The sequence below is a fragment of the Cryptomeria japonica genome, chromosome 6, assembly GCF_030272615.1.
Source record: "Cryptomeria japonica chromosome 6, Sugi_1.0, whole genome shotgun sequence".
Lineage (NCBI taxonomy): Eukaryota > Viridiplantae > Streptophyta > Pinopsida > Cupressales > Cupressaceae > Cryptomeria > Cryptomeria japonica.
Window position 1 is genome coordinate 666,978,353 of NC_081410.1, and position 23,052 is coordinate 667,001,404.

At 36.5% G+C, this 23,052-nt stretch overlaps 1 protein-coding gene across 1 annotated transcript; it reads right to left on the minus strand.

Moving 5' to 3' along the window:
- Nucleotides 1–924: 924 nt before the first annotated feature.
- Nucleotides 925–11,056, minus strand: LOC131057111 (G-type lectin S-receptor-like serine/threonine-protein kinase At2g19130). Its single transcript, XM_059222257.1, has 3 exons — nt 10,763–11,056; nt 3,169–3,309; nt 925–3,112 (listed from the first exon to the last, which is right to left on the minus strand). Exons 1-3 carry the CDS (start codon nt 11,054–11,056, stop codon nt 950–952), a joined length of 2,598 nt encoding a protein of 865 aa, XP_059078240.1. The 3' UTR covers nt 925–949.
- Between the last annotated feature and the right edge of the window lie 11,996 nt (nt 11,057–23,052).

The window sequence follows — 23,052 nt, forward strand, 5'->3', positions numbered from 1 at the left end:
TAGAACCCTCAAGACATATAAGAAAAGAGAAAGTGTTGTTTTGATACTAGTTGGTATACTCTAGATCTAGGTGTCTAGTTAAAGGTGGCCTGGCCTAATATAGAAGTCTAATAGACCTTTAATATACTCATGAACACCAAATACAATAAAATTCTAATTTACTTGTATTAAAATTGGAATTGCCCTTAAATGATTTACAACACTCTAAGAATGAAATGTCCAAACTATTTCAAATTAAAAACTATTGGTAATTAATCTACTCTATTTCTGTTATAAATATTGAATGAACTAGTTTTTTCACTAGAAAATCTCAAATCATCAAACAATGTAAAGGAGATTTATTCATAAGAGCTTGGCATGCATGTCGACAAAAATACAAGAGTTATTTGAGTCATTTTAGACATATTACATCATTTTAATTTTAATTATATTAATGCTTCTTTGTGATATAAGGATTGGGTTTATTTCTTCAATAAATTATAAGTGCATTAATGAAAAATGTTGAATATGCTAAAATTCAAATTTAGAACCTACTTTGACTACTTAAATTTTGCACCATTAAGTCACTTACCCTTTTATGATAGAAACACTTAAAATGTATTAAGAATATTTCAATTCCAATATACCTTCTAATATACGTTCATGTTAAGATTAACTATAATAATAATTTCAAATTTGAAACATGACATAATTTGAAACTAATAAATTTTAGATGGTAAAACTTTTTTCTTAAATTTTTCCACTATTTTGAAAACAAAAGTATTTTACTAGTTTTCTGCATAAATAAAAATTTGATGATAGAAAATTTCTCTCTAACCAAATTGTATTGCAACTAAAATAATGATCAACGTGCCCATCAAACATCTAGTTTGAATTGCTAATAATTAAAATTAAATTTACATTTATCATGCTGTTTAAGCCTAAATATCATGCTTCCTACTCGGTTATTCTAACGGATAACCTCGCCATCGCTATCACTGTCAGTCTCGCTACTGTCTGCTTGCTTGTCCATGTTCGCAGAGCTCTGAATCTGCTGAATTTGAGGATGCATCTTCCCTTCCAGCATTAGCACCACTTGTCCCATGCTTGGCCTCACTTCCTCATCCTTTTCAATGCATAACAACCCCACAACACTTGCTCTTCTCACCTCCTCAAGATCTCTCTCCTCTGCAATACCCTCCTCCACAATATTAATCGTGTTGCCGTTGTAAATTTGAGTTGCTGCCCACGCGGGAAAGTAATACTTACTTGAATCTTGCTCTTTTAAATCCAGATTTCTTCGACCAGAAATGATTTCCAGGAGCGTCATACCAAAACTGTACACATCAACCTTGGGAGTGATGGGAAGACTGGAGATCCACTCTGGAGCCAAATACCCTCTCGTTCCTCTTGTTGTGGTCAGAACGCGGCTGAAATCTCTACCCACAAGCTTTGCCAATCCGAAATCTGCTAACTTGGGTGAAAAATTATTGTCCAGAAGAATGTTCTCAAGCTTAATATCGCAGTGAATGATGCAATCTCTGCATTTTTCGTGGAGATAATGTAGCCCTCTTGCAGTGCCTAATGCGATATCGAATCGGGTTTTCCAATCAATTACCGTCCGTTTGCTTTTCGAATTACTTGAGAACAGTAAAGAATTCAGAGAGCCGTTGGGCATGTAATCATAAATCAGAAACCTTCTCGATCCTTGTGTACAAAACCCTCGAAGCCTGACCAAATTCACATGTTGTATGATTCCAAGAGAACTGATTTCCGCTCGGAATTGCTTCTCATCTTGTCTTGAGCCCTCCATTTTCTTTACGGCCACAAGCGTGCCGTCTATTAGGGTTCCTTTGAACACGGTGCCGAATCCTCCGCTCCCTAACTTATACCTGAAATTCCTAGTTGCAATCCTCAACTCCATGTAGCTAAACATTCTAAGAAAAGAGTTCGCGGGATCTGCATACCTCTCTATTAATTGTGACTGATGCCTCTGACGATGCCTCCACCACATTAAAGTTGAAAAGATACCCACAGCAACGGCAAGAGCACAAACAATACCTAGCACTACGTTTACAATAGTAGTTGTTTTTTGTTTGACGGAGGGCGATTTATTGGCCTTCGAAAGTGAAGAGGCAGCCACTCGAATAAAAACATTTGAATTGCTTTTGAGTTCACTTTTATGCATGTTTAACAAATCCCCTGACCATATATAGCAGAGACCTGTAGACGGATTGAAAGTGAACGCAGTGCACGAGCAGTTGAGGAGGCAATCTTTCTGGCAATCTTTCCTTGTGGTTGCAGTGTATGAGGAAGCGGAAACAACATCAGGCGACATGACACTCGGCTCGAGGAATCCGTCCGTGCTGCCATTTTTGGCATTACAGTTGAAAGGGCTTTGCCGAACACAGCCACTGGACCACGACTCTCGCGAAACCCAGGCCTGGATGTCTGTGACGGTGAATCCTTCCACACAGCTGCAGAACTGAATATTGATCGAATTGCAGATTCCGTAAGCGCCGCACAAACCATTTACGGCACATTGATCTCTTGGTTGAGACCAGAAGAAGTTCCATCTACTGTCATTTAGAAGAATATGTTGCTGAATTTCTCCAGAGTTAGCTAGGACGAAGCGTGAGAGGATGTGCATCAATGTATCTGTGAAATACAAACCAGACTTGGTATTTTCAACGGTGATATTGAAGAACCGTATGTCTGTCATTTCTGGAACTCCACTGAAAATTTTGCCGTCCCACGCTCCGCTCGCCCAATACTGTACAGAATTGTTCCATGTTAGCACGAATTGTTTGACCCCAGATGGATCCCCATGAAAGGAGAAAAGCCCAGGAGAAGGGTCCAATGAACTTTTCCAAGAGACTAGTTTTTGCTGTCCACCAAACCTCATCCCTGGCAACATGGTGTCAACAGGATAGTCGAAACTCTGCCAAAGAGTTTCAGATTGATTGTCAAAACCGAGCATTACAAAATTACCAGAATCTAATATCACAGCCTGGGAAGCCTTCTTGGTCACATTTGCCGACCAAAGAGATGCACCCGTTGCGTCAAACAGTCCCAGATGACCTCCTTTTGACAGCTTCAAAACGCCTCTGACCTGTTTCTCGCGGGAGTCTCCCTGTTAGCCACTCAAACGATCGTCTTCTCCGCCATATGGGCATACCAGATTCCGACAAAGCAGTTACTGGTTCCATTTGGGTTGAAGAATCCCAATTCAAACGTGCCATTCTTAGAAATTATTGTCTGATTTCCACTAATCCAGGCGTCCAAGGAAAGAGTATCTCCAGCCTTGACTGCAGCACCATAACTTTTCATCTGAATAAACACTGTAAAAAGAATAAACAGGCTTAAGCAGAACTTCTCCCTGATTTCACCCATCGCTGGAGTGTTGGGTATGGAGCGAACCTCCCTCTAGCCTTAAAATACAAAGGAAATAAATGCTAAGGTGGAAATTTCCCTGAAATAGAAACGTTACTTCCAAGACGCCCTTCAATTTAGAAAGGAATACAGTAAAGAGGCACAATTTTCCAAACGTGTAAGCTGCTCACATATAACAATTTTGACACGCAATTTGCACCACTTAAAAGACGATGCTTTAAATGCAATGGCCGGATAAGTTTTTGGTCACGTTTAGGTTGAACGGAAATTTTAGAAGAGAACAACCATTCAAAAAAAAAAAAAAAGTTTAGAGGGTCATAATTGTAGGGGAAGAGCATCAATAGATAACATAGTTTCATTAACCCTCATTTTATTGTCATGTTGACCCTCCAATAGCCGTCATAGTGAAAACATCATTAATAAATTTGTTTTAATAAATTTGTTTTGTATCAATAGCCGATCACTTTTTGTTATTTTTTGTTCATAATTGGCCCATTTGTGCTCCACTATTGGATTGTATTTGTGCAAAACTATTGGCACATTTGTCAACAAGTACTAGCGATTTTGCATTGACGGTTGCTGGAACATCTTTAGTTAGGTATCAGGCAACACTTTGAAATGTGTACTTTTTGATCTTTGTGCGCATAATTGATTCCACAATGTGCATCGTTACTACCCAGAAGCCAAATCAATAGCTATAAGCTGTTAAGTCACATACGAAGACAACCAAAAAAAAAATTAAAATCCGATGTACCGTTTAGGATCTGTGGGTGCCCGAAGTTAGCTATGACGGCTACTGGTGCTCTTCCCCTAGTGTTTGTTGCAAGCACATGGAAATTTCCTTTCTTGTGTTGCGTGGGAAACAAATCCAATCAAATCAATTTTAATGGACATGCATAAGTCAGTCGTCATAGTCCTCAAAGTAACAATGTATGCATTCATGGAGAAGAGCAACATGGAGTTGTACTACCAAGACTTTTGTCGTGGCCTTTATCTAATCTGCATTAGGGGAGGGGTTCATAATTGACTATTGTATTAATAATCAATACATAATTGTGATGTGAGCGAGACGTGTCTATTTTGGCTCCAAAACCTTTAATTCATATAGCGTGTTGTTGACAACTTAAAAAATTATGGCTGTTTTTTTCAAAATCAATGGTGTATAATGATCAATAACCTGTGTGTTATTAACTCTGTACTGTGATTTTGGAACCAGAATAGCTACAAGCATGTGAGGGTATTTGTCATAATTTGATTTATGAATAGGTTTATTTACATTATTGTTTGAATATAAAAACGACAATAAATATTTTTAAAAATATAAATAATCGTAATAAATGTTATTAATATAATAAAATGTATACAATTAGCCCTGAACAGTAGCATGGTTGGCTTGGGCAAGTTGTTTGCTCCCTCATCATGCCGGGTTCAACTTACGTCGCAAGACGTCTACCGAATTTGCCTTGTGAGAGTGCTATCAAGCGGTCTTGCCACCTCTAGTGGCTGGGCTAGGTCACGAGGATACCACTAGGTTAAAAAATTTAAAATAAATAAAATATATACAATCAGTTATTATTTTTTAAAAGATACAAATAATTGTAGTCAAAATTTAGGTCCACATAAGAGCTAAGTCAATCTAGTTTATTGCTAATAAAGATTACATATTAATAATCACACCTTGGTGTGTAATGGATATGCAGAAGACGTGTGAAATGTGAAGTAGGCAATTTTTAAGTCTATATTTGACATATATATGAATTGGATGTGAAAGAATCGTATGTAGAGGGCTCGATTTGTATGAAATGAACTCAAAATAGGTTTACCTTTTTTAATTTAAGAGAAATAAAAATATTTTACAAGAGGAAGCATTTTAAATAATCCTCAATATTACAACTAAACAACAAGGAGAATATTGAAGGCAAAAATATTCGAAAAAAGTGACATATTGCAATTCATAAGTGTTAATAAATTTGACAAATAAAATAATTTACAATATAGAGATCAATTATGTATCTCCAATGTCAAACCATTGAAGCATTTTAAAAAATCCTCAATATTACAACTAAACAAGGAGAATATTGAAGGCAAAAATGTTCCAAAAAGTGACATTGCAATTCGTAATTATTAAATAACTTTGATAAATAAAATAATTAACAATATAGAGATGATCTGTAAACTCCTTATTATGAAGCACTTAACAAATATTAGATTCACGAGGATACAAATTTAACTTAAAGACCGTAACTGACAGTACTTGTGAAAAGAGCAAATGATGACATAATATGCAAGAAAACAAATAAGCTAACAAAATCATGCACCAGAAAAAGAGAGATAAAAGATTTGATAACGGAGTTCACTAGACTTTGGCTACGTCTCCAGATCCACAAACATGTGTGATCGATGCCATTATTATGGTGCAATTTTTTTTACACCACGATGGTTTTTCACCGAGTTACAATCTGCTTGCAAGGAAGATTGTTTACACTACATAAACTTCTCGCTTCCGCACTACGATAACAGGATCTATCTAGCAACATGTTCGTTCCTAGCTCCTTTGTAACCTTTACAACACTAAACAATGTGTTACAACTCACTCTCTCTCAGTACATATATACATTAGGCATCAAGCCTTTACAAATGACTTATAAGTCATACGAAATTCCTCTCAAAGGACTCACTAAGTTTTTATCTCTCCATTTTTCTCACAAGAGACCACTTAACTCACAAAACTCTTTAATAACTTTCACTCCAAACCCTTTACTAAGAGAAAATAAACTCTCCAAGAGTTTTTACAAAGAATGAGAACACACAAGAGTTTTTAAAAAAAATCCTTACCAAGAGATTTTTCTAAATTCTCTTACCAACAGAGCATACCAACTCTCCCTTATATACCATTCTCAGGACAAATATGGTGTTTAACCAATAAACAAATTACATGGCAAAATATAGGCTTCAAAATGTTTGGTATTTTACCAATTTGGGCTTGTTTATTAGTTCCTGTATTATTGTCAAGGGACTGTACTTAACTAGTGATTAATAATTAATTTTTTGACAAATCAAATTTCAGATATTTTTCTTATTCAAACAAATATTAATCTTTATTCAAATATAAATGTGAAATTTTTAACAAAATATAATTGAAAAATTAATTTTCTACAATATTATTGGCTCTTTGAATTTCACCCGATATGGGCGATTTTTTCGCTTGGTATTAAATAAAAATGTTAGAATATATTATCTATTTTTTGCGTTTGCTTTTATTGCGTTTGCGATTTTTCATCGATTCATGGTAAACTCTTTGGTGCAAATGATTGGGTTTTCCTCTGTTTTTTTACAATCGTTATCTGCTCTATTAAATCTTCGCTGAGGATGGACAAAACATTGTGACTTCAAAATTTAATGCAGATGCTTCAGGTTTTGGAATGATTCAAACAACCAACTGGATTGTTTTGATCTGCACATCTCACTTCTACACCCTGCCATTTTTTTAATGCCATGCATTAGGTGTTTTGAAGGCCAAAAACAAACTGTAATTTACCTTTACCTGTAAGATCGCCAAAGGTGCCTGCGACAAAGAGCCCAGCCATATTTTGGCATGCACTACTCAATGAGGTTGGTTACAGGATATTCTTTCTTTGCGTAAAATATGGTAGATAGATTAAAAGAAAATTAAGGTAAAAAATACTTGAATGATGAGGATTATCTTTCCACGCCCGACAAAACTCCAACTTTGTGTCTTCAATCGAAACTTTCAAGTGTCTTTTGTTGTACTTGCACAGACCTTGATTCAGATTCAGATGAAATAGAAGAACCAGAACTCAATCATCCACATGGAAAAGCTGCAGATATAGACACGATTCAAGATGTAAACCTGAAAAAATCTCACATAAAGAAATGTATAAGGATTCAGAAAACGCAGGGGAATCTAAAATCAAATACCCACATAGAAAAACCTCACTTAAAGAAAGACATTAGATAGGATTCAAAGGACAGAAGGGAATCAAATTCCAAATACCCACACAGAAAAAATTATTCACAGGACAGAGGGAATCAAAACCCAAATACCCACATTATGAAAAATCTGAACATAAATACATGATTACGGATTCAAAGGACACAAGGGAATCCAAAACCAGATACCCATATGGGAACACAAAACATTAAGATATGATTCAGGTTCTTTTGAAAGAGAAACATATCTAAAGCCATTGGAATATTGACAGGCTGGTCAGTACTGATTTTTAAAAACTATAAAAACAACAATGCTGATTCTTAAACACTATAAAAACAACAACTATTGAATATAAAAACTATATTGAAATCTTAGTATAATATTTGAAAAGGTAAGTGTTACTCTTATGAGGCAGTTGGACTATATTTCATTCGGAATTTCATTCCTATTAATTTCTATATTTGTTGTCAATCTCATACTATTGTTTTCAATTGTTCTTACTTTCAAGGATTTCATGTATAACTTACATTTATCTCTTCTCTTTAAGGACTTTTATGAAATCCTTACATTTATTTTTTCTCGTCAATAAACACTTTTATAATAAAAAATTGCTTTGTATAATTTTAATTCTGATAATTTTATACGATTCAACTTAATTATAAAATTTATTCTGAAATCTTAATTTAACATGCTGTCAATATCATAGCAGAATGATTTGTTTACATATTGTCAATTGTAAATTACATGTTAAAATTTAAACTTGTTTGAATTGGACAATGGCTATCTTGTTATATCATTGGTATCTCACTGCTTCTCATTGCTTTTCAATTGCTTCTTTGCACATATTTTACACTCGTTATGGTATGTCTGCCAAACAACTTAAAATTTTAGTTTAAGTATACAAGAATATCCTCCATACTTTAGGACATTTCTTATCTCTTTTTGGACTGGCAAAAATCACAGTTTATATTGCCTAAGTTCCATTTCTCATATTTGAAGCCATTATCATTGTTCACAATTCCAAGTACTATTACTCTTCAATTCCATTTTCGCAGAATTTATTTTTTCAATATTTGACTAAAATGAAAAATATGTTAGACTGAGTATGGCAGCAACAATATAGGCACAAAGTTTCCACAAATGCTGGAAAGGAAAAATTGATAATATTATGTAAGTAATAAAAATGCATAAATCCAAAACAACTTGTAAAATGGAGCTAACAAGTCGAGCCACTGTTGGACTATACAACATCAAATACATGACTAAGAAATAACTCTTAATTAATTGACTTTCATAATAGTGAGGCATCTCAATTCAAAAGTTCCAACAAATTAAAATTGACATAATAGTAGAAAGCAATAACATGTTAATAATTAAATTATTTGTATTTAACATTATATACTAACAAAACATAGAAACAAAAAAATTGCTTTTCCAACATTCTCAAATCAACTAATGAACCATTTCTATGGATCATAACTAATTAATTATAGAAGCTATTCTAAAATCTTAATTTAAACATGACACACAAACAAAACACAGAAACACAATATTACTCTTCCAACTTTCTGCAAGAACTATGTTGCTCTGCAGCCCTTGTTTGTTAAACCATCAGCTATGTTGAGGGGCTCGGTTAACTAAGCACAAGCCTTATTTAATAAAGGTTGTCGGCCAAGAACATTTTAAATAATAAATGTTGCCTATACACATTAAAATTATTAAATGGCATAATGGTAGAAATTAATTTTTGTAGATGGGTGGTTGGTGGTTCGACCCCCACTAACCACACTTCCAAACAACCCACCATCTTCCTTAACAAATAGAACTGGTAGATAAAATAGCATTGGGGAGGTTACAAGTTCAAACCTCCCAACATATTTTGACCGAACAAGCAACAACAAACTTGATGCCACATGGCACCTTATTATTCTCTGCCATTTGGACATGTGGCAGACTCCCATTGGTCCATGTCAATGTTGAGTCAACTTGCCACCTATGCTTGCCACCTCAGCGTCTTGTCATGTCATGTTTTGTGATGCCATGTGTCATTCTCAGATTGGTTAAACTACCACATCACTCTATCTTGCCATGTCATGCTGACATCGTCACTAGTCCACGTGGTCAACATTTGATCGTAGAACTTTGACTGGTTGTAGCTTTTGACCACGACCTCATTTTTATGTGATTAAAGTTGCATCAGGATCGTATAGGGGAGCTCTCCAGTTTAGGACTACTTTCATTGGATTTGGCAACAGTCAACTTTTTGGTCAACCATCTAGCATCCTCAGCCCTTGCTGAACTTTGATCGAGCATATCTTGAGCAAATGGACTCCTTTTGACGTGCTTTAGGTTGTGTCAAAAATGTTTCGCTGTGCTCTATGCTTTGATGCCAGTTTCGATAGATTTTGAGCCGATTGAATTTTTCAAGTCTTCAAGATCCACCTAGATCATTCCTCCCCACTAAGGAACTTTTGAACCTCCAAAAGGTTCTTAATCAGACACTAAGTGAGAAAAACAGCTTCCCACTTGTCTAGTATCTGTCCACCCTATTTTTGCACTTTCTTCAACAAAAAGTTGTACAACAACAATGAAAACTGCAATCATATTGCTACCCATTTGCATTTTCCCACATCCTTCTCTAAATATTACCCCAGCTACTATCCATGTGTAACACATTAGCAACATTAACATATACAAGGATGAAAATGGCATTTAGCTAACAATACTTGTAATCCTCTTGCCGGGTTCCCACGACCAATCCTCATGTTGTGGTGCTGATGATCCCTAAAACACATGATAGTTAGGCTTATAAGAAACTACTTCATTTTTATGCTTCAGATCACCTTATTTTTCCACCTTTACAAACATGAGTGAAGAGGCTTTTCTCACATACATGAGCCTTTTTATTTTCCCTATCTTCACCAATGGAGAATCAACTGCAATCTTCTTCTTGTCCTTCTTGGGAAGAAGCTCCAGATGAAGCTTCCAACAATTAGCTTCTTGATGTCCACCTTTGTTGCAATAAGAGCAAGGTGTTTTCAATATCCATCCTTTCTTTTCCTTCTCATTCCATTGATTTGGAGATGGGTCTTTATGTCGTGTCCCTTTCCTAGTCGACTTGACTTTACAGTACAAAGCCATTATTTTCCAACACTTGGCAACACTATGGTTATTCAACCCACAAAATGTGCACGATTTTGTAAACCACAAACTTTCTATATTGTCAACCTTCTTATAATCAAAAGGAATATTGGAATAATCAAGCTTGTTATACCTTTGATGGTCACCCTTGGTGCATGCATGCCAAGAAGAATCTATGTCCATTCTTCTCTTGGACATCTTGCATGTGTCACCACTACCTAAAGGTGATGTGCCATTTCCTCTCTCAAATTATGCTTGAGATTGTTATTCTTTCAGAGAATTCTTTGTGTCCACTACCTTGGATAATTCTCCTTCACCATACCCCAATCTTGCATAGCGAGTTCTAGCTTCCACCTTCACAGGTTCAACCATACATTGTCCATGAATTCCAAGGCCCTTTCCTTTGTAGCCCATCTTGGTTAACAACCTCAATCCAACACTTTGATATTGTTTCTGAGAATCACCAAGAGAACAAGGAAGAGAATGAGAATAATGAGGAGCTTTCACTGAGTCTACATCTTTAGCTTTCTTTGACAAGCCTTCCTTCTTAGATTTCCATTGCTCATACATCTCATCAACCTTGGCTTTCATTTCCACTATGAAGGCCTTATAAAATTTTGCATCGAAGGCAAAAGGAAATTGATTTTCCTTATGTGAAGACATCTTGCCTCACTTTGCTTCAATTTTCTCCAAGTATCCCACAACCTGCAACTTGTCAGATGAGCTATGATACCAAACTTGCTCTATAAACTCCTTATTATGAAGCACTTAACAACTGTTAGATTCACGAGGATACAGATTTAACTTAAACATCGTAACCGACGTTGCTTGTGAAAAGACAAAATGATCACATTATTTGCAGGAAAACAAATAATCTAACAAAATCATGCACTAGAGAAAGAGAGATAAAAAAGATTTGATAACGGAGTTCACCAGACTCTGGATACATCTCCAGATCCGCAAACATGTGTGATTGATGCCATTATTATCATGCAATTGTTTTTACACCACGATGGTTTTTCACCAAGTTGCAATTTGGTTTCAAGGAAAATTGTTTGCATTACATGCTCTTCTCACTTCCGCACTGCGATGACAAGATCTATCTAGCAACATGTTCATGCCTAGCTCCTCTATCACCTTTGCAACGCTAAAAAATGAGTTGCAACTAAATCTCTCTCAACAAGAGTACATAAATACATTAGGCATCAAGCCTTTACAAATGACTTAGAAGTCATACAAAATTGCTATCAAAAGACTCACTAATTTTTTTTCTCTCTATTTTTCTCACAAGAGACCACTTAGCTCTCCAATAAATTTCACTCCAAACCCTTGACTAAGATAAAATAAACTTTCCAAGAGTTTTTCACAAAGAACAAGAACACACAAGAATTTTTCAAAAAAGCCCTCACCAAGAGATTTCTCTCAATTCTCTTAGCAAGCATATCAACTCTCCCTTATACACCATTCTCAGGCCAAATATGGTGTTTAACCAATAAACTAATTACATAGCAAAATATAGGCTTTGAATTGTTTGGTATTTTATGAGTTTGGGCTTGTTGTTTATTTGTTAAACCATCGGCTATGTTGAGGGGCTCGGTTAACTAATCACAAGCCTTATTTAATAAAGGTTGTGGGCCAATAACATTTTAAATAAAATATGCTACTAGTAACAGTAGAAATTGATTTTGGTAGACGGGTGGTCGGTGGTTCAACCCCCACCCACCATATTTTAAAACAACATACAATGTTCCTTAACAAATAAGAATGCTCATTTGTTGTATAATGGTGAGAGCTTCAAATGGCATTGGGGAGGTTACAAGATCGAACCCCCAAACATATTTTGACCGAACAAGCAGTAACAAACTTGCTGCCATGGGGCACCTTATCATTTAATGCCATTCAGACATGTGGCATACTCACATTGGTCCATGTCAATGCCGAGTCAACTTGCCACATGTGCCTGCCACCTCAACATCTTTCCATGTCATGTTTTCTGAAGTTACGTGTCATTCTCAGATTTTTCAAACTACCACATCACTCCGTCTTGCCATGGACCATGCTGACTGTTGGTTAACTGATTGGATTTCTCAAAATTCACAAATAAATACCCCTATTGCCCAAATAGAAAACCAATGATAACTAGCAGTTGGGTAAATAATTATTGTTCTTACCCTCTGTATTAAGGTACAACTCCCTATATAATATTCAATGAATTTTGAATAATTTTCTCTTTATGTGATTCACTTTTAACCAGAAAGTAAACAAAAGGCTTCAACATTCATTAGTCAACACAATATGAATGCTTAATGATGGATAATGAAATTCATAATAAGATGTTTGATCTCAAATGGAAATTAACTCTCAAGATGATAAAAGAATGTTTGAATTTTGATTGACACTCACTCATGTCTCATAGGACAAGGGGAATCAGAAAATTCAAAAGCTTACAGCTAGTTTCATTTACCAAATTGATTCGCAGACTTCAAATGAAAAATTAGAGAAAAGAAATTGATACACGAACACATCATCATTCCAACAGAAATTTTATGCATTCAAAACACACAGATTTCTCAAGTTGTATCATATATTTCATTCCACTCAAAGATGGGTATTTCACTGAAATTACAAGTGAAATTGGTCTGGTCCTTCAAGTTTTTCCCCAAAGAAAAATTATATCGCACAAAAAAATCCTTACAAATATATATAGCCACCAGGCTTACTTGTCTTTTTAAATAAAATGCAAATATGAAATTCCAGAAACAACCGCCTATAATTGAAACTTAACTAAACGGCTACAAGCTGTAAATAGAACCATAACTAAAAGAACAGAAAATGGCCTAAATTGTCTTTGAAGTGTGCGCAATGCCACGTATATTTCGCCACTCCATATGAGCCGCGGAGAAATTATGAACTACTTGGTAATGCAGGAGACCAATGTGCAGGATGCGTTGCTTCTAGACTTCTTTATCCATACCCACCTGCGTGACTTTAGTTTTATGCACCTCTAAATGATCCGAACAGACAACCAACATGGATTCAATGCGGGCCACTCTGGTGAAGTCATCGTGGGTGAAGGATTTTGATTCTTTAACAGAATTGATTTTCCCTTTGAAATTCTGTACCATATCTACTATTTGTTCAATGGTCTATTCGTCTTCCTTCAGAAGTTGTACATCGATGCACTTCAAGTCTTTCTGCATCACGGTAATGAGTTCTTTCAATTCTTTTAGCATCTTAATGGACTCTTCATGACCTTGTTTTATGATTGAATTTCTCCATTCAATGTTTTCCTTGGCCACATGTAGTACCTTGTCATCTAAATCATTTACTACCTTTTCTGTAAGAAATTTCATGACGCCATACTTCTGTACATCTCTCATTTGAACCAGTACTGCAGCCCATTTTTTCCTTTCCTTTTCCCATGCCGACACCTCTGTTTCCAACTCTTGAGTCACAGTCACAACATCCTCGTATGCCTTTACCAGATTAGCAATGTACTCTGTTCCTTGCTGAATTATGAACTCAAGCCACTCTTCAAAGGTTTCCACCAGGACATGATTTCTCTAAACCTTATCCAATAAATTTTGGTTCATGGGAGATCTAGGATCAAAATTTTGAGGAACCTGTGATAGGGGCTGTGGATTGGGATGATGAATGGTGTTAATATACTTCGCCATCTGCTTCATGGTCTTCTTCAACTCTCGTTTGTCTTTCTCATCATTCCATTTTCTGGACAACATTCGTTTAGCAGAGGACTCTAAGTGCTTTGCATCAGCAGCCCTTGAAGCAGTTCCTAAATCAAGCTTTTCAACAACAAAATCCTGCTCCGTTGTGTTTTCTGGATCTTTATTAGAAATAGGCCTAGCCACTTCAGCTACCCAGTGCCTTGTATTCTCATCCACCTCCAGCATAGCTTCTGCTTTTAGCTTTTGGACTTAGGTGTTTTTCCGAGGCATTTGCTCACCATATCTTCCATGGGCACACTGATAGAGACTACATTGCATTTCTTAATTATTGATGCTCCTAACCACCTTGAAACATTTGAGGATATCTTAGCTCGCGGTGTTTGACATTCAGATGAATCCATGGTCACCAATGTAGTCACTTGATCGAGGCCTTCCCCAGACTGCTCCTTTTCTTTACCTGCATCTTGAGCTGCAGGAATGTCTGTTTCTGGTTCATCCATGCTCACTTGTGCATCCTCAGTATCAAGAACTATGACGGTTTCTTTTCTTGTGATGTCTATACCTTTCCTTTTACTTCTGGAATGGGTGACTCGAACCATTGAGGGGCCAAACAGTGGTTCTTTGAGTCTTCTGGTTTGAACCTTTTCACTTCGAGTACCAGTGACACCTACAATATCAACAACAATGTTAGAAGAAGAAATTGGTACAACAGCATGAGATTGCTCAACTGATTTCTCAACTGAGCCGGCAGCAAATTTTATTCTAGGCCTACGCTTTCTTAACCATTTCTCCGTTCTCCTTCTTACATTAAAGGTTCTTGACTGAATATTTTCTTCTTCTTTCCTATCCCAATCAATTTTAGGAATAGGTTGCATGTGAACTCTTTTATTGAACTCTGGGTCCAATACATCTTCATCTTCCGCTTCTTGTATTCCTGCAATGTTCATGGGCAATTTCAAAGTAATAATTTGCTGTATAGTGAACCTCGACCATAATCTTCTCTGAACTTCAAATTCATCATAGCAATCCTCCCAACAATCTTCTAATTGGGGTATATGTGTGAGGTTCACATCAACATTTAGTTGCTTCATTGCATATTCTTTGCTGTTGAACCCCTACCGAGCAACATATGGTGGAAAATTCATCTTCTTGAGTTCCAATTCTAAGTCCAATGCATTAGAAACAGTTTGGCAACTATAATGTCCAAGTTCAATAGGGAAAATTGCTTCAGATTCACTTTTCATCCCAAATCTCTTATCCACATGAGCTAGCTGTCTGCTAACTTCTAAAAGTACATAGCTATCGAGAGCATATCTGGGTAATTTGAAAGGTTCATCTTCAAAGCCTCCAATTCGGATATAAGTGAATCTAGGAAATTGAATGAAACAACTCCCATATGTGGTGACCAACTTTAATGCCTCAGGTGACATCCTATTATTCAAATTTCCCTGCAATTCAAAAGTTAATCTTCCCACAAAGACATCATTCCATCTCAAGAAATTTTCAGTGTATCTCTGTATTTGCAAATGTGGATAGCACTCGTAGACCATCATTCCATTAACCTAGGGTTCCTAATGTAATCCCGACCATTCTTTGATACATGCTAAAATATAGAACAAGTATGAAGTCATGTGAAAACTAGCTATTCCAACAAAATTACTCAACCCTTCATGCAATCTCTCAGTAATTACTTGCACCTAGTCTAGGTATTTCTTACGAGCTAATAATACCTGAATGTAAAAATGCATGCAGTCCTCCCAAAAGAAGGCATGTGAATTCCCCTTAAGCCTGTTCAAAAGGACCACAATATCCCTGACTTCTGTGATGAAATGTTCTCTTGTTGAGGGTTTGGGCAACCTAGAACCTCCTTTTTGTATTTTAAGGAGCCAATTCCTGGCTATGATGTTCCAATAAACACTTCTCTTCTCAGATAATTATGTGTATGAGGTTCCTATGGACCAATCTTCATATGACTCTTTGTGAGGAATTCTAATTGCAGCTATTATAGTTTCTCTGTCAATCTGCACTAGCATGTCTCCATTGCTGGCTCTAATGCACCTATTACCAGCATCATATCGGTTCATACATGCATATACTAATTCTAGGCAAGGAGCAACAATTGAGAATGCAGCGGCCTCAACAAGACCACTATGAACTATCTTTTCCGTCATGGAATTAACTGTCGGGTTCTTGGCCCTCTCTAAAAAGTTATCTAACTCATCCTGAATGAAGTTTGTATCATCTAACTCTGGAAGGGTACTAACCAGGCATGATGTTTGACCCAATTTGGACAGAATCAGTCTCATTTTTGCTTTAAATTGTGTCAATCAGATAGCATTCAATTCTGAAGCAAAGAATTACACTTTCCAATTTTCAGAAGTAAACAGAGTAGGGGAAAATAAGCAATTGAACTCACCTGTCTTCAACATCAAATTGTGAAACCCTTGGAAGAACTAAGCTAAATTACCTTCTACATCTCCACTCTTCACCAATAGCAACAATAATTACTTTACTTGAGATGCCCCGTATTTAAAGACAGAAAAGACTGAAATGAACCAACACACGCTTCAGCCCAGCTTATTCTCCATGTGAAACCACTTGTGATTTGATATAATTCTGACATGCTTATTAATTAGAAATCAACTCCACACAGTCGACATGCCTTCTCATGATTGTTTCCATAATTACAATTTGAAAACACGAAAACCAAGGAAAATTATGTTTTGATTGCACCGCCTTTTTTTTCATGACACCATCAGGCTGAATTGAAAGCACCGCTTTGAACCTTGAACTCATTTTTAAAGAAGTTCATTGGTTCAAAGTTCAATGACAACAAGTCACATTTGTGAACAAGCAGAAAGAGACAAAAGGAACATTCAAAAGCATAGGAATGAACCTTGAACCTTGAACCGTTTCAAAACAAAAGTTCAATGGTTCAAGTTGAAAGTGAACACAAGACAAGCACTGAAAAGATAGCCGCAAAACACAAGACAAAAGACTGATTGAACCTTGAACCTTGAACCGTAAAGGTTCAAAGTTCAAGTTCAATGACTATGCTAATGACAACTTGGAACTTAATGGAACGCATTTCTCTTGAACTCGAATTGTGAACTTTATTAAAGGTTCGACGAATGAGTATGAAGCTCATTTAATGAAGACTTAAGTCCTAGAAAATAATTACCCTCCTTTTTTTTGATAGGCTATAAACAAAAAATAAAAAAGGAGGCAACAATTGGCTCTAGCTGGGGAACAGGACTGTGAAGGACTAGGAAGGAACTTAGGATCTCTGGTTTCGCACTAAAACAAGGACGAGGATACAAAATAGGAATGGCTTGACATAACAAAATCGACACAACAAAACTGAGCTATGTACAGAAAAATGCGAGGGACACTCGCTTACAATTTGTAGAGCTTGAGATCCTATCCATTATAAGACAGGGGAAGGATAATACCATCCATATACGCGAGCCTGAAAGAATTTGATCCCTTCACCTCATGAATTAGAAATGGACCTTTCCACAAGGACTCAAATTTTCCATGTGCTCCTCTCGGTTCCCTTCTTTTGTCCCAGAGTAGAACTTGATCTCCCTGCATAAATTTCCTCGGCCTAGCTTTATGGTCAAAAATCTGTTTAACCCGCTGCTGATGTTCTGTAATATGGTCAACCAACTTTTCCCTTTCCTCTTCTATTCTAGCCAGATGCATAATCCTCCTTTCCAGTGCATTTTGAAAATGTGAATCTTCAATAACTGTCTGTAACTTGGAAGCTGCCAATTCAAGAGGAAGTGAGAGTCGAGCCCCAATACCATACACAAGTTCAAAGGGTGACATACCAATTGCTCATTTTGGTGATGTCCTGTCCACCCACAGGGCCTCATATAACCTCTTATGCCAATCCTTAGAATTTTCGCTGACCAATTTCTTCATGATGTTTATCAGATTTTTGTTACTAGATTCTGCCTGACCGTTACCTTGTGGATAATAGTCAGAGGAATGTGCCAAGGAAATACCATGATCATAACAAAACATGAATATTTTTGTAGAAGAAAAACTTGTAGCATTGTTAGTCACTATCTTCAATGGTACTCCAAAATGAACCAGAATATTTTCCTTTAAGAACTCACATATTACTTCTGAGGTTGTTCTCCTAACAGGCACTGCTTCTACCCATTTAGTAAAGTAATCTGTAGCCATGAGAATATGTGTATGCCCATCACTAGAAGAAGGTGTCAGTGGACCAATGAAATCTATTCCCCATTGCTTAAAAGGTTCTTCCACAACTACTGGCTTGAGAGGTAAAGCAGCTAGTTGTGGTTTCCCTGAAAAGAATTTACATTTATCACACTTTGCAACCCAAACATAAGCATCTTTAAACATACCGGGCCAATAATAGCAATTTCTTAATATTTTGTATGTGGTGATTGTAGAGGAGAAATGACCTCCACAAGCATCATCATGAAATGACCTTAGCAAAGACTCACGCTGTGCCTTATCCACATATCTCAGGAAGGTTCCATCCAAACCTTTCTTATATAATATGTCACCAAAAATAACATATTTAGCCGCTTTTAATTTCAGGTTTCTCTTCTCTCTGGGGGACAAATGTGTAGGACATTCTCCATATTTCAGGAAAAAGGCTACATTAGTGAACCATTCATCCTGAAGGCTAACAAAAAGAGCTAAAGGCAAACTTTCTTCTTTTTCTTTATTTTCTGCCATTAGACGACACAATCCCTATCCACGAACTAACTTCGTTGGCTTGATATCCAAATCAAATTCTTGAACCTTTGAAACCTAGGTTGCTCTATTATTCAATCCCACCTCTTACTGAGTCAAGATACTTTTAACAGCAGAATTAGGCACAAAGACAATTGAATGAGAATGCAATATGTAATATCTAAAATGTTTAACAACTTTAACAACTGTGAAAGCCTGCTTCTCGTTCAACGAATAGTTTAACTCATGCTTTTTAAGCGGAATACTCATAAATGCAATAGGAAACTCTTCACCAAGTTCATTCTTCTGCAGGAGAATACCGGACATTGTGTGTTCTGATGTGTAACAATAAATAATGAAACCTTTTTTGAAATCAGGATTAATTAATGTTGGAGCATGAGCAATGGCCTTTTTAACTTCTTCAAAAGCTTTCTTTGCATCCTCTTTCCATTTAAAGATCTATTTCTCACTCATCATTCCTACAATATGCTTAGTGATTTTAGTGAAATCTGGCACAAATCTCCTAAGAAAACTCACCTGCCCAAAGAATGATTTGACACCACTCCTATCTGACGGCAAACTTAACTGTTGAATTGCTTTAACATGATCAGGATCAATCTTAATACCATCTTGAGAAACTATATGTCCTAAAAGTCTTACTTCAGTAACACAAAAAACTGATTTCTTTGGGTTAAGGGAAATACCATGATCTCGACACCTTTGCAACACAGTTTCTAAATCCTTGAAATGATCTTCCCTTTTCTTGGAGAAAACTATCAAATCATCTAGATACACAACAATGATTTTACCAATCAGATGACTAAAAGAAAGGATCATTTCCCTTTGGAAAGTAGCTCCAGCGTTTATTAGACCAAAAGGCATGCGGTTATAGGCAAAAGTTCCCCATGGTGTTGTAAAGGCGGTTTTGTGTTGATCTTCTTTTGCCACGCTTATCTGATTATAACCAGAGAAACCATGAAGCATAGACATCATCTCAAACCTGGCGACAGTTTGGAGAATGTGATCCATTGCAGGTAAAGGATAATTATCTTTTAGGCTATCTTGATTCAGATTCTGGAAATCAACACAAATTCTTATCTCTCCATTTTTCTTGTGAATCAGAACAATGTTAGCCACCCATATCGAATGATGAATTGGATAGATTATCCTCGCCTGAAGCATTTTATCTATTTCTCTGAAAATTGCATCTGCAACCTTTGGGTTATAATTCCTTAATTTCTGCCTAAAAGGAGTCGCTTCTGGCTTTAAGGGAATATGATGCTGAAATTGACCATCTCTAAAATCTTTCAAATCTTCATAGGACCAGGCAAAAACATCAGGAAACTTTCTCAATAGTTCGATGTACAAATGCCTTTCTTTCGGGGTGCAACATTTACCCAAATTGACCATTTTTGGATTCTTTTCCTCACCAATATTAATCTTCTCATATTCACCTATGTATAAGCATTGTGGGAATTAGTTCTTCTTACCGACTTGTCATTGTGGTCGAACAGGCTCTCTAAAGTTACCAATCCTTTTGGAATTCGATTTCCCTTAAGTTGAACTACTCCCTCTCTGAAGCTTCCCTTCTCATCTGGACAAAATTCATTACATGTGTTTTCTAAACCTTCAAAATAAGAAGCAAACATAGCAGCATTTTGTAAGAACTTATCAATATGCTTATCATCTTCAAACACTTGCTAGAAATCTGAATTATCAAGGACGTTTGGGCGATAAACTACTTCAATTCTGTAAACATCCATACCAAAATCCGGATGTGGAAGTAGTAATGATGCCGATACTGCTAGGGAATCTGCGCGAGAATTTTGACTTCTAGGAATAGCTTCTATTGAAAACGCATCAAAATACTCAATTTCATCCCAAATTCTATTTCTATAATGCTTGAGCCTCTCATTTTTCACATAATAATGATTGCGTACCTAATTAACAATCAATTCTGCATCACCTTTAGCACACAACAGTTTAATCCCTTTCTTCTTGGCTTCCTCAATTCCTAGCAACAATGCCTCATATTCTGCGGTATTATTTGTATTTTTAAACTCCAACTTAAATGAAAAAGGAAAATTCTCACCCTGTGGAGAAATAAGTACCACTCCAGCACCGGATCCAGCAGATGCACAACTCCCATCAAATTCCATTATCCACAACCCTGCAGTGTGATCATCTACATCTCCTGACATATTTTTACTGTCATTAGAGAAAAGCAAGTAGTTACCAAATTCACATTCGTGATACAATATTTGTGATTTTGGATCCTCTGAAGGAAACACTGTAAATTTGGATTTTGGTTCTGGTATGAGGGTAATTTTCTATCTTCCTATAGGAATCATTGCCTCAGACCAATCCATTTTAATCTCACCACCTAGGTCTTTACAAAAAGTTCTGCTCAACAACATTCCATAACTCGCTGGAATATCAACAACCAATATTGTGAGCTTTACTCTTTTATTGGGATGAACTGCTAAAGCCACTTGAGCATCTTTGATCTGACCAAGTAAAGGAATTTGTTTAGAATCCATTGAGAAGCATTTACCAAAGGTTTTAGTAAGTGTGAGACCTAAGGCTTTGGCCACTGTGGAAGGCATTATATTATCTGAAGCTCCCGAATCAATAATATAGTTATTAAGTTTATAACCATTGATAAATAGGGATACATAGAAAGGCTCAGGTTTCTGGTCAAGCACATGTGATGGTCCTACAGATTCATTAACTGGCTCTTTTGATGTAAAAGCATTGGCTTGTTCTGTTAACTGAGCTTCAGTATTGAATGGTAAAGACTCAAAGCTTGACAATACATCTGAGGGTTGCAACTGAAAATTTTCCCTCCGCACATACTGAATCAACTTTTCTGGCTCTTTGGGATTCAACCTGAGGTCTTCAGCAGGAGAGATTTGAATCTTTGACGTTTTACAATACTCAACAATATCAAAAGGGATATCAGACTCAGGTCGCTTCAATATTTGAACCTGTTGAACCTTTGAACTTACTTCTGAACTTCGGTTCATAGGTTCCTTACCCTTAGTTGAATTTTCATAGGATGCTGGAGTGCTTGTATTTTTAAATTGATGCTGGTTTCTAGTGAAAATAGCACAAGAGGGATCTTCAAGGGTTACCAATATATCTCCTCATCTATCTGTTTCGGATTCATATTCAAGGAAGTGTATTCCAGAGTCACCAGGTTGTCCATGAATTTCCTCTATTGAGCTACGTTCATTTAGAACTTTTCCTATACTAAGCATTTGTGCATGTCTCACCATTTCTGGACAAGAATTACCATTGTGGTCATCTGTTAAATGGAAGATGCACATATTTCTCCTGGGAGGGGGTGCTTCAATGGCTAGTCTTTGCTGAGTTGGGGGCAATTGTAAAGCTTTATTTCTTGTTCCGGCAGGCTAATTATTAGGCCATCTTGGAATGCCTTGATAAGGTTGAGGATAGGATGTGTTAGCCTTGGGGAGCTGTCTCTTGAGGGTGATCACATCATTAACCAATCTTTGGATTATGGGATCAGAGGGAGTTGTGGAAGTTGAAGGCTGTGAGTTAGTAGCTTGAACCTCTCTTCTCCATTTTCCTGTGTTAATCAAATCATCTTCTAATTCTATTGCAGTAGTTTTGGTAGTGGCTAAGTCCCAGACCCTTTGTCTACGAATAAAGAAACTTATTTCTGCAGGCATTGCATTAATGAAGAAACATTTCAAATTATCATCAGAAGGTCTCCGATTAACTAGAATCTTATGAACAATCTTGTCAAACCTTGCCACAAAGTCTCTCATGGATTCAGGTATTTCCTTTTTCAATTGGGCTAATTGGGCTAAAAGAGAATGATCATCTTCTGCCACTTTAAACCTATCCTCGAACCTAGTTTTCAAATCCTGTCAGTTTGTTATTACACCATTCGGCAAATGGTAAAACCAGTCGACTGCTATTCCAGTCAATGTCTGAATAAACAACCTTACAGCTACATCTTCATGCTGAACTGCAAATACGCCACATGCAACATTAAAAGCATTAAAATTCTCATCAACTGTAAATTTTCCATCACCATTAAACTTAGGTAAATGTTCTCTAGAACCTTTAGGTAAGGGATTCAAATTTACTCCAAGGGCAAGTGGTCCTACTGCTAGACCCTAGGGATTATTTGTAGCCATAGGAAGGACAATATTC

What these genes read in the sequence shown, in the direction of transcription:
- LOC131057111 (XM_059222257.1), bottom strand. Translation starts at nt 11,056, where the DNA reads ATGAAAGCCAAGGTTGATGAGATGTATGAGCAATGGAAATCTAAGAAG. An exon ending in GTGAAGGAGAATTATCCAAG is followed by an intron (nt 3,310 to 10,762) that starts GTAGTGGACACA and finishes GTGTTTATTCAG; the next exon opens with ATGAAAAGTTATGGTGCTGC. An exon ending in ATGGAACCAGTAACTGCTTT is followed by an intron (nt 3,113 to 3,168) that starts GTCGGAATCTGG and finishes AGTGGCTAACAG; the next exon opens with GGAGACTCCCGCGAGAAACA.